At 43.6% G+C, this 14,139-nt stretch overlaps 1 protein-coding gene across 1 annotated transcript in view; it reads right to left on the minus strand.

Annotated features, from left to right (window-relative positions):
- The window catches only part of rnf216 (ring finger protein 216), a 59,981-nt gene that overhangs the window by 26,969 nt on the left and 18,873 nt on the right, over nt 1-14,139 (minus strand). Inside the window, exons 8-13 of the mRNA XM_063186575.1 lie at nt 11,639-11,753; nt 9,318-9,451; nt 8,365-8,415; nt 6,490-6,627; nt 5,715-5,863; nt 4,605-4,683 (exon numbers count right to left, since the gene is read on the minus strand). Coding sequence (XP_063042645.1) covers nt 4,605-4,683; nt 5,715-5,863; nt 6,490-6,627; nt 8,365-8,415; nt 9,318-9,451; nt 11,639-11,753 — 666 coding nt within the window. The remainder of the gene's footprint in view (nt 1-4,604; nt 4,684-5,714; nt 5,864-6,489; nt 6,628-8,364; nt 8,416-9,317; nt 9,452-11,638; nt 11,754-14,139) is intronic.

Here is a 14,139-nt window from a genome sequence, read left to right on the forward strand (position 1 = left end):
ACCAGGTGGACTTGAGGAAGTAAACCAGGTGTGACAGCACCAAGCCATTGCAGTGCAGATTTTGGGAGAAAAAACACTGAGAATCAACAAGGGCAATGTTTCAAGGTATTCCATGTTTCAAGGTATTACAATCCTGTTATTATAAATGTTTTATTACATATCTATTATGAAGATTTCTGACACAGACAAGCAAGTAATGCTTGGAAGTGACTCCTTCTCCTTTAACCCTCGATTAGAGTGTGTCGACTCCTGACCCTTGAAGAGAGTGTGATGGCTCCTAGACTTTTTATGCATCATGGCAATGGACTAAGAACAAACAGCCAAAAGGACATGTGTGTGTGTGCCCAAATTGGCGGCACAGTCACGCAGACCAAAGAGTCTTTGACAACCTTTCCACCATGAAGTTCAACAGGCCTTGATGCTGCCCCGCTGTTGCCTCTTAAGCACTCTTTAGGGTGGTCGCAGCGTGAAGGCCTTCTTTCCATAACTAAACATTGGAAGGACGCAGGACTCACATTCACACGACGCTGTGCACTGCTGTAAAAGCACAGACACTATAAATGCTTCACAGCACAAGGTCACCAGAGAAAACCAGATAAGCTTGTTTTTTCCCCCTCTTCTTCAAGTTGTAAACAAGTGTCATAAACGGGTGAACAAAACAGAGAGAGACCGAAAAGAGAAGGCAGAGAGAGACTGAAAAAAGAAGGCAATGTTTGTTGTGGTGGAATGAGTTGTGATAGTGTCATGACGGGGCATCAGTGGCTCAGTCAGGAGGCTGGAGGAGAGAGCTGGTGGTTGGAACTTGACTGAGTCGTCTCCAGCTCCCACAGAGCACTGTGACCGAGCGCCAGGGCTTGAAAACGAAATTATTTTTCAAACGTTCCGTTCCGAACGGTTCAGGCAAGTTTCAGTTTAACGTTTTCGTTCCTGCAATCGTTCCCCCACAAAAATATCGTTCCTGAACCGGTTTGGAACGAAAAATAACGTTCGTTCTTAACGTTCCTGCAGTGTTTAACGGCCATATTAAGTCTATTTTCGTGGACTTTATCTTAGAATAGACGTACTCGTTATTTCCCCTTGATTTACACAGCTATTCTCAAAAACACACCCAAAAACACTCAGATGGGCTATCCATCCTGGCAGATTTAACCGGATGCCTATAATTCTTATCAAAAGTAGCCTATGCCAGCCCAGTAGCGGTGGGTGGATGTTGATTAGGGAGGCACAATACAGAATAGCCAGAGAGAGTTTAAAAAAATAGCCATAGAGAGTTCCTAAAAAAATCTCTGGAATAGCGCAGGTAAACGTCAGCATAATAAGAGGTGTCGATAGGCATGGATTTCAGTTCTTGCCTAGCTCTATTTAATAGGCCATGATGAGGTTTGCAGCAAGTGAAACGTGTAAGTAAAGGGGACACAGTTTGCTCCACAAAAAAATCCCAAACTGTTTTGAGATGTGCACGATGCAAGGGGTCACTAGTTCTAGAGAAGGGACAGGTTGCATAGTCTGAAACCTCGGATATGCTCTCAGATATCGGCTACCAACCATTCCAGTGCAAGTCTATCACCACAAAACCGGAGACCTTTTGTAGCCTAACAGAAGCGTCACAAAATAGTAAGAGTTTCCACGTAGTCCATCCCATCAGCCCAGCCCTCTGCACGACAGAAGAGAATAATAACTTAAACAACAACAAATGCGCTGTCTTTCTCTATCCCTGCTTGTTGTCACACGCGACCTACTGTTATTCGTGATGACAGCCAGGAAATATTGCATAACACTGAGGAAACCATCGAAACATTGAGCGGGCCAGCTAACGTCAGCTAGCGTCTGTCCATCTGCCACGAATGACTTTATCCCGCATTGACCACAACAACAGATAAATAAGACGTCCTTGATTACAGCACATAAAACACCAGCTCTCACCTCTCTTCTCTACAACCGACAGTAGGATACGCTGCGCACAACAAAAGCACTTCAGTAACTTTACGACAACATAATTTGCCATAACCGCATTGAACATCGAGGCACTCGGCGGTGCCATTACAAGTAGTAAGCTAAACATGACTTACCCACCAGTTGCCTCTCGAGAGCACTCTGCGAATTAGGTTCATCAAATCGCCTATCCAATTCCTTTGCAAATCATAGACTGTATGGTCCAAATACTCTGTCCCTGTAGGAATCCCAACGCCGATCTCAAGACATGTTTTCTTTTGCTCTCCATGGTGTCAATATAAAACTCTGTAGGCCTACTGTCCGTGAATGAGACTGAAGAACAGCGCGGGTAAAGTGTCATTTCTCTTACAAAAACTTATTTGATATTGGTGGTCAACAACTTTAGGGCGGGTTTATTAGAGCCAACTTCCAATCACTACGAGAAAGCCAGGAGAACAGAGACAGTTTAGTTCTAGTTTCCTATCAAAATCTCTGAGGAGAAGCACATCCTAAAATTTACCCCAAGTTTCTCCATACAATGCAGTCGCACTCTGATTGGCCAATGCTCCTCAATATTTTATCAATCGGCGGCAAGAGCTCAGGTGAAGCAAAATGCTGTTGCTGTATGCATGTTTCCCCTCATACACGTCAGTAGCCGAACTAAAAGACTGCTCGTCGCCATGGTTACTCCTCAAACAAAATCGTGCACTTGTATGAAATATAGAGAACGAAAAAAAAACCGTTATTAACCGGTTTGTGGATTTCAGAATAACGTTTTTGTTCCGGAACACTTGAAGACCATTTCGTTTTCGTTTCCGTTTCCGTTCCTTGTAAAATTCCATAAAATTTCGTTCGTTTTCGGTTTTCGTTTTCGTTCCTTGAACCGGTTCGGAGCCCTGCCGAGCTCAACACAACTTCCAATGTGAGTGCTGGAATAATGTTGTGGGTTTTTTTGAGTTTTTTTGGGCTTTTCGTGCCTTTATTTGTGATGGGACAGTCGAGAGAAACACAGGAAGCGAGTGGGGAGAGAGACAGGGAAGGACCGGCAAATGGTCTGGGCAGGAATCGGACACGGGTCCCTGGCATAGTAACCTACTGCCCTACCGTTAGGGCACGGTAGGGCCTGGAATAATGTTTTGAATTCAAAGCCTACAATATGTGCACCAACAGTCTGTCTAGAGGCCTAAAATGTTGACGCAACAGCAAGCAGGATTTTTTCCATAAAAAAAAAAAAAAATCTGAAAATTATTTTCTTTAAAAAAAAAGTGAAAAGGTGAAAGGCACTGCGGAACCTGCTGTGAGACACCGGGGATATTCGGTGGGATGTCAGTTTTTATTTGTCTCGGTCAAAGTGGATGCCTACTACATACCATCCCTGTGACGGTATGACCCGAGTCAGCTTGCAATTATATTGATCGCACAACATCGGCCTCAGCATGTAGCGTGACTCGAATATCTAGCGAGGGGTCCAGGCAATTTCAGGCTTTTCCTGACAGACTGGGGACAGTGGGAGGACTTGACCCTGAGGTAGGGAGGGAGCCAAGGGGGAACGCTGGGGAGTAGGCTGGAGAGGGTGTGAGGTTTGGGAAGAGAGACAAGTGGCGTGAGGGTGCGAGTGGGGGTGGTGGTCTGCCCTTGCCGCATGGCTGCCCCCTCTGCCTTGCTGTGGGGCTGTGAATGCAATAAATAAGATAAGGCCTTGTGATTCAGGGCTTCACTGGGAGAGATAGCAGGCTGAGGGACGGCTGAGCAGGGAGAGGAGGCCAGGCCACCCATTACATTCCTTCCTGATTAGGAGAGGGGGGGTGCTAGTCTGGCACAGCATGAAACTTTAAGCGTCATCCTCAATCATACAGTCACCATACAAACAGACACCAGCTCTAACTCTGACTCAGACGCAGCACACAAGCACACATTCCACAGATGTTAAAAGAGGGGGAGAAACAGATTCCAATATCACTACAAGCCTCTTGGGGCTGAGAATCTGGCTCCCCTTAGTAACACTACATTTTTCATGCCACCATGATGGGAAAATAATTTCCCACTTACAACCCCCGCCCCTTGGGCACAGCGGAGGAGAGATAGACGTGGAGGAAGACAAAGCCATTAGACCAGGCGTATCAGAAACAGAAAGCCCACAGATGAAAAGCTCCTACTTCACCCGTTCATTTTTGAAAAGTCCACGGTGGAATCCATGGTGAATGCCTAAAAAAACGTACAAAGCAGCAAGGCTTTCCCTCCCCCGCCGCCTGTTTTCTTCGCCCGGCCTCTGGGCCAAGCATATCGAAGTGTTACACAGCCTCCGAACATGATGGATGGTGCTTGTCCCTGAATTCCCTCCAACAATCAGACTAAACACAACCTCACTATCGGGAAATACTCACAGCCATCATCTCTGTTCTAACTCACTTTTTTTAAAACGGTATTTGGTTAGGCAGGGTTTGCTGTAACTGATAAATCAGCTTTTTCAGCCGGCTTGATCTGTATTGCATCAGTCTTTCCCACCACCAGCACAACAGTCTCACTGTAGCACCTAGTGGACACTGGAGGAATTGCAAGGGTCTGGGCCTGCTGCCAGAGGGGCTAATCATGCTTGATAGTGGCCTGGGAAGCTTGCTGTGTGCTGGGGCGTGGTGGGGTGGGTGTAGGAGAGCAGCTGGGGACAGACTCACCTTCCTGCAGCGGGGGTTTGGACAGCTGAAGAGGGAGATGTCCTTGTCCAGTAGAGCGGGGAAGTTGCAGAAAGGACATCTGTAGAAAGACAGACACACCCACCGGGCCGGCGCAAATCGATGAGGATGGTGACTTGACTTCCGTCAGGCAATGTCAGCTAAGAATAGGTTTTTTTTTTTACATGATACAACTCCTACGGCTGCAGAAATTCTGGGAGGTGTGTGACAGATATGACGATAACGCTGCTGAATGTTAGTGTGAATGAAGGTCAACGAATGCCAATGTTTAGTATGATGCAAACACAGGTATTAAAGGTGCACTGTCTAAAATGTTTAATAGTTTATTACCAGAAGTCATCCTTCCCATTCACAAATGTTACATTTTTCATGAGTTCTTACCACCATCAAATTCTAAGTGTTCATTATGACTGGAAAAGGGGGATCTTCTCCATGGTAGGCTATTTAGAATTTCCAGAAATAGCCATTGTTAGCTGTGAAATGTGCTATACTTTGGTCCTACTAGTGAATATTAGCTTATTATTTAGTAAATTTTCATGAAAAGATCAAATTTGGCAATAGACAGCAGAGTTTCCATGATCAGAATGTTGCAATACCTACTCTGGCCACCATCTTGCACAGTGCTGAGTGCACCTTTAAAGTACAGTGTAAGCTCAGACAGAGGGTATCCCAGTGATATTCAGATGACCACTGAATGTGAATTAAAGGTGTACTATGTAATATGTTTAGCAGTTTCTTTCCAGAATTCATCCTGCCCATTCACAAATGTTACCTTTTTCATGAATACTTACAAACAGCATCAAAGTTTAAGTATTCATTATGGGAAAATACATGAAAAGGTAGATCTTTTCTATGTTCTTTTCCAGAAATAGACATTTTTAGCTGCAAAACTTACTGTACCTTAGTCATACCAGTAAGTATTAGTTTATTATTTACTAAATAATATTCATGAAAAGATGACATTTGGCAATAGGAAGCACAGTTTCAATGAACAGCATAGTCACAATGTCTACTCTGGCCACCATCCTACACAGTGCACCTATAAAGACAGTCAAGATAGACAGGACAGACTAGCATGAGGTGTTGCCCCACCTGACCAGCTCGTCTCCACAGGTCGCGGCCACAGCCTCTTCGGCCTGCCGCTCATAGTACTTAAGCAGAACGTTCTCTGGTAGAACCTTCTCCAGCTCACTTGCAGCAAAGGAACATGTGCAGTTCCCATCCATACAGCTGAGTTCCGACTGAGAGAGAGAGACAGGCAGACAGAGAGAGAGAGACAGAGAGAGAGACAAAGAGACAGAGACAGAGAGACAGAAAGACAGCAGGATGGACAAAGACCCAGTTATAAGCCAACATCCAACATCTGGTGGAACCCATTTATGTCAATCATATTTTACAGAGCCTCTTTATCGCTGTCTGAATTCAGGATATTTGTCATACTGGCTCTCAGTTCCGTGGCATGAGCTCAGCAGAAAGGCACTTTCTATTGCGAGCATCTGTGTGCAGGTAGCCACATACTGTGAGACTTTGGATGAATCTCATTTCTCTCACTAACAAATTCCCCCTTTGTTTTGTGTGCTCCTGTGTGGCAAAGTGCTGTTATTGTGCCGTCAGATGGATTTTAAAAAGTCTACCTAGTCTCATGAGAAAGCGTATGATACAACGCAAGGTTAGGTGCCACTTTCACGTTGAGGGTTGCAGTGCAACCGTTGCACTCTTTCAAATTTTCACACAAACCACTTTACACCAAAGAGAAGGTGTGGACACGGTTTTTCAGACAAAATACATGTGCAGACACATGCCTTTCCTGACGCGTAGGGTTAGGAACATTTGCATCCCCGTGGACAATGGAAAGACGTGGACTTACCCTCCCTGAGCCGAAGACGGCCTCCTGTGCGTACTTGACCAGGCACTCTTTGCAGAAGAGATGGCCGTCCGTGCACTGAGTCATCTCCTCAAAGGCAAACTCCCCACAGCAGCAGCCACACTCAATCAGCTGCCCGTCCTGCCAGGGTGCAAACACACACACACACACACGCACGCACACACACAATACCAACACCAACAATCTCCAGTCAAGGGGGATGCTTCCCGCTAGCACACACACACACACACACACGCACGCACGCACGCACGCACGCACGCACGCACGCACGCACGCACGCACGCACGCACGCACAGGATAGCATCTCTTATCTGTAATGGCCAAATGATGGCTGTGGCTACATGTGCAGCCACAACACAATCATTGGATGGGAGAGATTTCGTCCTGTATGGTACAAAAATGTCAAAATGTTACAAGATACCCTCTGGATTATGCAAACATAGGGGATCCTTCATTAGACACGCACACGCACAAGCACACGCACACGCACAATGACCAAATGAGTGCTATAGCTTGCTCATGTGTCTAGAATGCTATAGCTTGTTCATGTGTCTAAAATAAAATTAAATGGAATTTCATATGGTAAAGAAGTTGCTACCTGATACCTCTACACAGGCCCCCTTTTACAGGCCCCAAATTACTGTGCATTTTCTGGGTAACAACAGGTTAACATAGAGAAGTTACATGGCACCTAACGGGTAACAATGGTAAATGCAAACTAAATATTATGTAATTGCCTAGCAAAGGAGGATGCACTGTGATGCATTGGGTCTAATTTAAATGAAACCATGTTCATTTTAGGCCACAGACCTGGACCTCACCATGGTGTTTTTGTTCTACACGCTAATGTTTCATTACGTCACCTCTAGCACTCTAGGGCTAGTCTGTTTTCAGTCTTGAATAGTCCCGTCTCCTGGACTTGACCTGGTCTCATCCAGTCTTTCTCTCGATACCCTCCGGTCTTGTCTGGGTAATGTCTTGGTCTCAGACTCAGCGGTCCATCCCATCATCATAGTATCTACTTTGTAGTTACCATTTTTTACCCCTTAGGAACTATATTGTTACCCAGAAAAGACACAGAAATTAGAGGACTGTAAAAGAAAGCGGTACTGATACCCTTGATCCTGACTTCCATAGTGAGTCATGACTAGTTTTATCCACCTCCTCAAACCACTCCATCATCCAACAGATACAGTTTATTTTTGTTAAAAGCCTATGATAATAAATGCATCTGATAATACCATTATGTGCAGCTGTGCTATCCTCACCCTATAATTCACAAGACTGTAAATGCTACAGCGCCTGTTTACTTGGAAATTATCTAATAAGGAGAATTGGATTATTTGACTGTATCTTGGCAGTCTGTGAACAAACACATCTACAAACGTGGTACCCCATCAGTTTGCTTTCCTTTTCAAAATGTTTCCTAAGCAAACATTATTATATAACATTGGTTATTTTGCTAACCTTGTGTTCTCAGATGTTCCCTGGGGGATTCATTAAGCCTTATCTACGGATAGCACGAAGGGACATTTGCCATTTATGACTCCACTCAATCAATGATGCTGCTTTATTATTCTGTAGATAGTGGGAGTCTTGCTTAGGCCAGCGCAGATAAACGCAAGGTTTTTAAAATGTCCTCCACCTTGGAAAAAGGTTTGTGCTTGATCAATGGACTGCGATGTGCGTGTGTGTGGGCCATTCTCGAAACACTTAAGTCCAAAAGGATCAAAACATCAGAGAAGAGCACTGGGAGTTGGCGGTTTGATTTCAGTTTGCCTGTCTGACTGTGCTGGACTCATCTGATGAGGAGGACATGTTCAGCATCATCCACTCCTGCTTCCAAAGACCACATACCTTTATGTACTGTTCTTCATTCACTTGCAGAGCCAGTAAGAAGTCCTCGTGCTGTGAACCAGACAGAAAGAACAAACAGCAATCACTTTTCCTGGCCCTGCGTGCAGACAGTAAATAAGCCCTTCGACTTGTGCAACATGTTTTCTATTTTACTGAGGACAAATACCAGACATTCTGAGGAAAATAAATTTAAAAAATAAACGACTTGCTCGTGGTGCAGTACAAATTCATCTTTTTTGTTGACATACAAGGCATTATAGCCCTTGGCGCGGTGAAACAACATAATGCATCACAGGAGTTGTATAAAGTTGCGTAAGTGTTCCTTAAAAACGATTAAATTATAAACAAAAGAGGCGGCAATTGGGGCTATCTGGTTAACATCAACAGAGGTGGCCAAATTGGCAAGAGTAAGCATTAGCGCAGACATCCTTTCTGCAAGTGCTCCCAAAACTGGTGATTTCGCAAAGTAGCTCATCCATTGGCAATATGTGTTGTTCTAGTTTGGATAAGCTGACGGAGTGAGGTGACTTTCACTTTCTTAATATTTCTCGAAAGCGTAGTTGCTAGCAAGTTAGCAACTAGGGTAGTTGCAAATGGGAAATTGCATTGCAAACAACAAAGTACAAAATGTAGTTAGCAACTATGGTTTTGAGAAATGCACCCGTGGTTGCTCGAAATTCTGAATGTTCACTTGTTACTTGACTTGTCAGTCTGATGAAGAGCGACTAGCTCGAAAGCGCTCACTTGAGAAAAAAATAAAAAAGCAACACGGGAGCAGTGTGTGGACATTCTTCTTTGTTTTTACACTTGTGACGACACCTCACCTCACGTCGGCCATCTCCTTGGTTTATAGCGGCTACTGTAATTCAACATCATGTACCGCAGGCTGTTGTACACGTTGCATAAGTGTTCCTTGAGAGCTATGAAATGGAAAACAGAAGTGTGTGTCTGACCTCGGCCATCTCCTTGGCTTTCTGCTGGTAGGCCTCCAGCTCCTTGTTGAGCGAGGGGTCCATCCTCGCCGGCCCGTTCCAGCTCTTGCGCTTCTTCTCCAGGAAGTACATGCGCCTCTTCAGCTTCAGCGGACCTGAGACAGGAGCAGGCAAGACATTGGCCTCCTTTACATCAGACATTTAATTCAGAATTAACTCAATTTAATTCTAAATAAAACTTAATTCCGCTATGAAAACGTCATAAACACTTCACAATTTGGAATTACACGAAAGTGCAATGAAAACTCGACTGAACTATTTAATTCTGAATTATTCATTCGTTGTCACATGGTCAATATGGATAGGAAAAGCAATATAAATGCAATGGTAGTTCCTGTCTAAAACATTGCTAGGCTCAAAAACTTTATTTCACCAGTGGATCAAGAAAAACTAATTCATGCGTTCATTACCAGCAGAGTTGACTATCGTAATGGGCTTTTCATTGCACAAACAACTATATAACACTGTGAGCTTCACAGGTTATTTCAACCCTCCACCCGTACTTAGCAGGGAGAGGCAGCTTTTAGCTGATATGCATCTTTGTAAGGGCCTTCCACTGGACATCAAAAACGGCCAGTCAGTCTGAGTTTAAAAGAAGGTTAAAAACAACCCTCAAGTGCCTTATCTTTAATGTCTTTGTTCATATTCTTACTGAGTTTTATGTTTTATTGTTGTTTTATTGTTTTTTTTATTGTTCATGATTATCTTTTTATTTGTTAAGCACATAGAGTTGCATTATGTATGAAATGGGGTACATAATTACACAGGTGTGCCTAAAGAAGTGGCCGGTGGGTATATGGCAAATCCCCACAGCTGCATTTGGGAGTAAAATTTCTTTCAGTCCTGCTTTGTGTATCTGAAGCAGAGACATCAAAGTGACACTTCAGGTGGATTAATGGTCAATGTGAAAAATAGATTGAGCAAAAAACATACCGGCAATATAGATATCATTAAAAAAAATAGAAAAAAATAATGATGGTGCAATTATCTGGCTAGACAGAGTAAATAACTCCACGAAAGGAATAACCAAATGTGGGCGAGTTCAGGCCAACTTCAGATGGAAGGCAGAGACACTGCAATGTCATCACAGTTTTGTCTGGGACCCTTTTCCAAAGTGGTTGTCCAAATTGCCCCATAGAGATGAATACCTTAAAATGCTGAACAAGCAAAACGTGCATCAGATGCATGGATGGTAAGGCATCTAAGGTTGCAGATGGTCTAGGAACTTTTTCCAAAGGTGTCGTTTAGCAGGTAGGAAAGTATGCTAATTGCACAATGAGATGAAAACTGAAAGTGCTGAACAGACATGATGCGTCCCCAGACGAACGCATCGTAATGTGACCAAAACACATGACTCTGCTATGGTGAGCCTCTGTGGCTGGTTAGATGTTTAGAGTATGCAGGAAAGTGGTTTTTTTGGGCCTCTTGAAACAGCATGCCAACCTTCTACTCAGCCAGGCATCCTGTCCAGCCCAACCAGCCCCACTGCCAAAGTAGCAGTAGTAGAAGACACAGAATAGCAAAATAATAAGTAATAATAATAATAATAATAATAATAATAAGAGTAAGTAATAAATACATACATTTTCAGAGAGACTGTGTTAAGTGCTGGCAATAATTATTACATTGCACTTAGTTTAAACCAAAAGGACTTGTAGATGTTATTAGTACAGGCTCTTGGTTAGAGTCCCGGGAGCAATGTGGGGTTAGGTACCTTGCTCAAGAGCACTTCAGTCGTGAGCAGAATGTGCAGGGCACCATCCATATTCTTCCTACAGGGTGTGGGGTATGGACCTGCAAACTCAAGTCAAGACCAACTCCCTAACCTATAACACCAACCTCACTAAAACCTCCACACAGACCTCCTTCACCCCTATGACCCCTCAGGATCCCTCTTCCAAGGGCCAGCTGGTCATCCCTCGCACAAGGCTCAAGGCCACCAGTGACAGAGCCTTCCGTGTGACTGCTTCTTTCCTTTGGAACAATCTGTCCGACCACATCCAGAACGCCCCTTCACTGGCCATGTTTAAACAACACCTTAAAACAAATCTTTTCCTGGAGGGTAATGGCTAATTCCACAAGCACATGCACCTACATGCACGCACACACACGCTCACGCACCGACACGCACACACACATTCCTACACTGATACCTTGTTAAGTGTCCTTGGGTGTTTTGAAAGGTTCTATTTAAAACGAAAGTATTACTATTATTATTATTATTATTATTATTATTATTATTATTACTAAAAGCAATGAGGAGAAATGCAGTAGTTATTCACCCTGCTCAAAGCTGAAGTCCATGTAGATTCGCTCGTTCGTCTCTCTCCGTTTCTTTTTCGCCTGTGCAATGTCCTTGGCATTCTCCTGCCATTTCTTGAGGGCATCAAATAAGGCCTGGAATGGACAGGGAAAAATATTGAGTCACACACATACACAGGCTTTGCAGAGACAGCATACACAAACTGAAATTCTTGTACTAATATTGTACCATTAAGTCAGATACATAAACAGAGTCATTCAAATTGACGATTTTTATATTTTCTTGATGCAAATAAGCAGTTCTTAAAGTAAAGCGGTATTGACTGGAATTAACGTTTGACGAGGATTCACACTGAAGACTAACTGGATGCACACGATCATACAATTCCTGAAAAGCTACAAATTTCACATTGAAGAAAAGCCTGGCCCAATTGCCTATTGTCAGGTCTAACAGGTCTGGAAAAATCCAGAAGCAATGAAAAAACCAAATACATGCAGCATGGTTGATTTGACTGGCTGCAGTCTGTTGTACAGTCTGATAGTACAGGAGACATTTGAAAGTCAGTCCGATGAGCACGGCTCAGAGTTTCCCGTCTATGGGAGGTTTGCCAGACCAAACTGTCAATGAGCTTGATGCGACACTAAGGGCTAGTTTAGGACACCAGTCTGAGACAACCTTAATGACACGTTAAATTATCCTACCCGAAAATAGCTGACCGATAGAGACATGGTCAAATATGGCTACACTGAATGCATTCAGGACAGGCTGTTGAATTTAATGACATACACTTTGTACAAAGAGGTACAAACCATGCCAATAAAACATCCCCCACAGCATAACACCTTTCTCCCCTAGCCTAAAATAGACTACACAAGGCAGTGTGGATCTGGGCCTTCTTGTTGTTAAGGCTTGCTTTAAAGCTGTTGGACCTTAAAATTAGGTTTCCAAAGTCGTTTCAGAAGCTCATCGTCTACGTACTTGTGACGGGGTGAAAGGCAGTTTGCTTTGCCGCCCACCATGGGCCATAATCGCTCCACGTACTACAGTATTTGGGACCTTTAGACAGAGCAACCATAGAAGAAAAGTACTCTACATTGCTTTAAATGAAATGTTCAACTATACCCTCTGAAAGTCAGGCTAGAGTTAAAAACCTGTTAGCCCAGTCACTCATCACAAGCTTGCCAATGCCCCCTTAATGTTAAAAAATAAAGTGGACTAATACCTTCTAGGGATGCAAATGATCGATTAATTCATTAATCATTAGTTGATAGCCTTATCGATCGACTTACGATTAATTGATAAGCGCCGTTTTCCCCCGAAATCTCAATGTTTCTCGGAAAAAACCTACTCAATCTAAAAATTTGAATTAAAAATTGAGATAAAATACCACATTTAAATGAATTCTATTTCAATTCTTTAATCCAAAGGTGATTTAAATATTCCCACTATTCACACCCCTCTTCACACACACTCTTCACATGCCCATTTCACCTGGGTCTCTTGTCAGTTGAATTGTCGGTTAATTGCGATTAATGTTTTTAATCGATTAACGCATTGATCGATTAAAGTCGATTAATCGATTAATCGTTTGCATCCCTAATACCTTCCCAATGGCAACTAAGCACTGCCCCCTTTCAGCTGTATCCTTCTCAACGCCCACACTAGGGCTCCCCAACGCCCTCCTGGGGAACGGTAGAGCCCTCGTTGAGCAACACTGCATTAGCCCAATGAGCCCAATGGCATCCTGTGCTGGATCTTCTGTTGAGCCTGTGCCCACTGCATCCAGAGTTAACGGCAGCATCTGGCTCTGGCCTCACCTGCTGAAGCTCCATCTGTTTCAAGGTCCAGCAACGCAGGAAATGACCTTAGAGTGACTGCTGCTCAGCACATATGGCTGCTACACAGTGTGTAGTTATTTAGGTTGGTCTGCTCTTGGTGCCTATCATCTCAAAACAGTCCAGGCAGCTCTCCCTCTCTGATCTCTGTAGCCAATACGGTTTCATTGCCTGAAATTTTTGCTAGATGTACGTTCATATTTTTTTCTGACTAGTAGTCTTTGCAAAACGGTTAAAAGATCATTTATGGATGTGCGTGCGAAACAACCTGTAGATTAACAAATTCCTTAAGTACAGAAATCACCTCCACAAAACTAAACCATATTCCATGTGGCCAAATCCATTTTTTATAGTTTTAGTACTTAGTCAAGTGATTTGTATGCCAATACAAGGTCAGACGAGGGGAACAACAACGTCGCCCGTAAGACACACCCTGAACTTATCAGCAAAAGAGCAGCAAAGCTGAAGGCATGTGGCTCTGCAGGAGGGGAATGACTAAAGTGGTTGGATTAGAAGGTGCCTCTAGGCAACTGATGTAGAAGCCAAACATTTGACAACGATTCCATTAGAAACTACAAGCGTGCAAGCATTTGGAAAATGGTGACGTTTTTGAGCAATCTCGTATGAACATCCAAAGGCCACCATTTCAAGTCTGTAATGGTTTAATAGTTCAAGTCTGTCTCTA

Source organism: Engraulis encrasicolus, chromosome 2 (genome assembly GCF_034702125.1).
Source record: "Engraulis encrasicolus isolate BLACKSEA-1 chromosome 2, IST_EnEncr_1.0, whole genome shotgun sequence".
Lineage (NCBI taxonomy): Eukaryota > Metazoa > Chordata > Actinopteri > Clupeiformes > Engraulidae > Engraulis > Engraulis encrasicolus.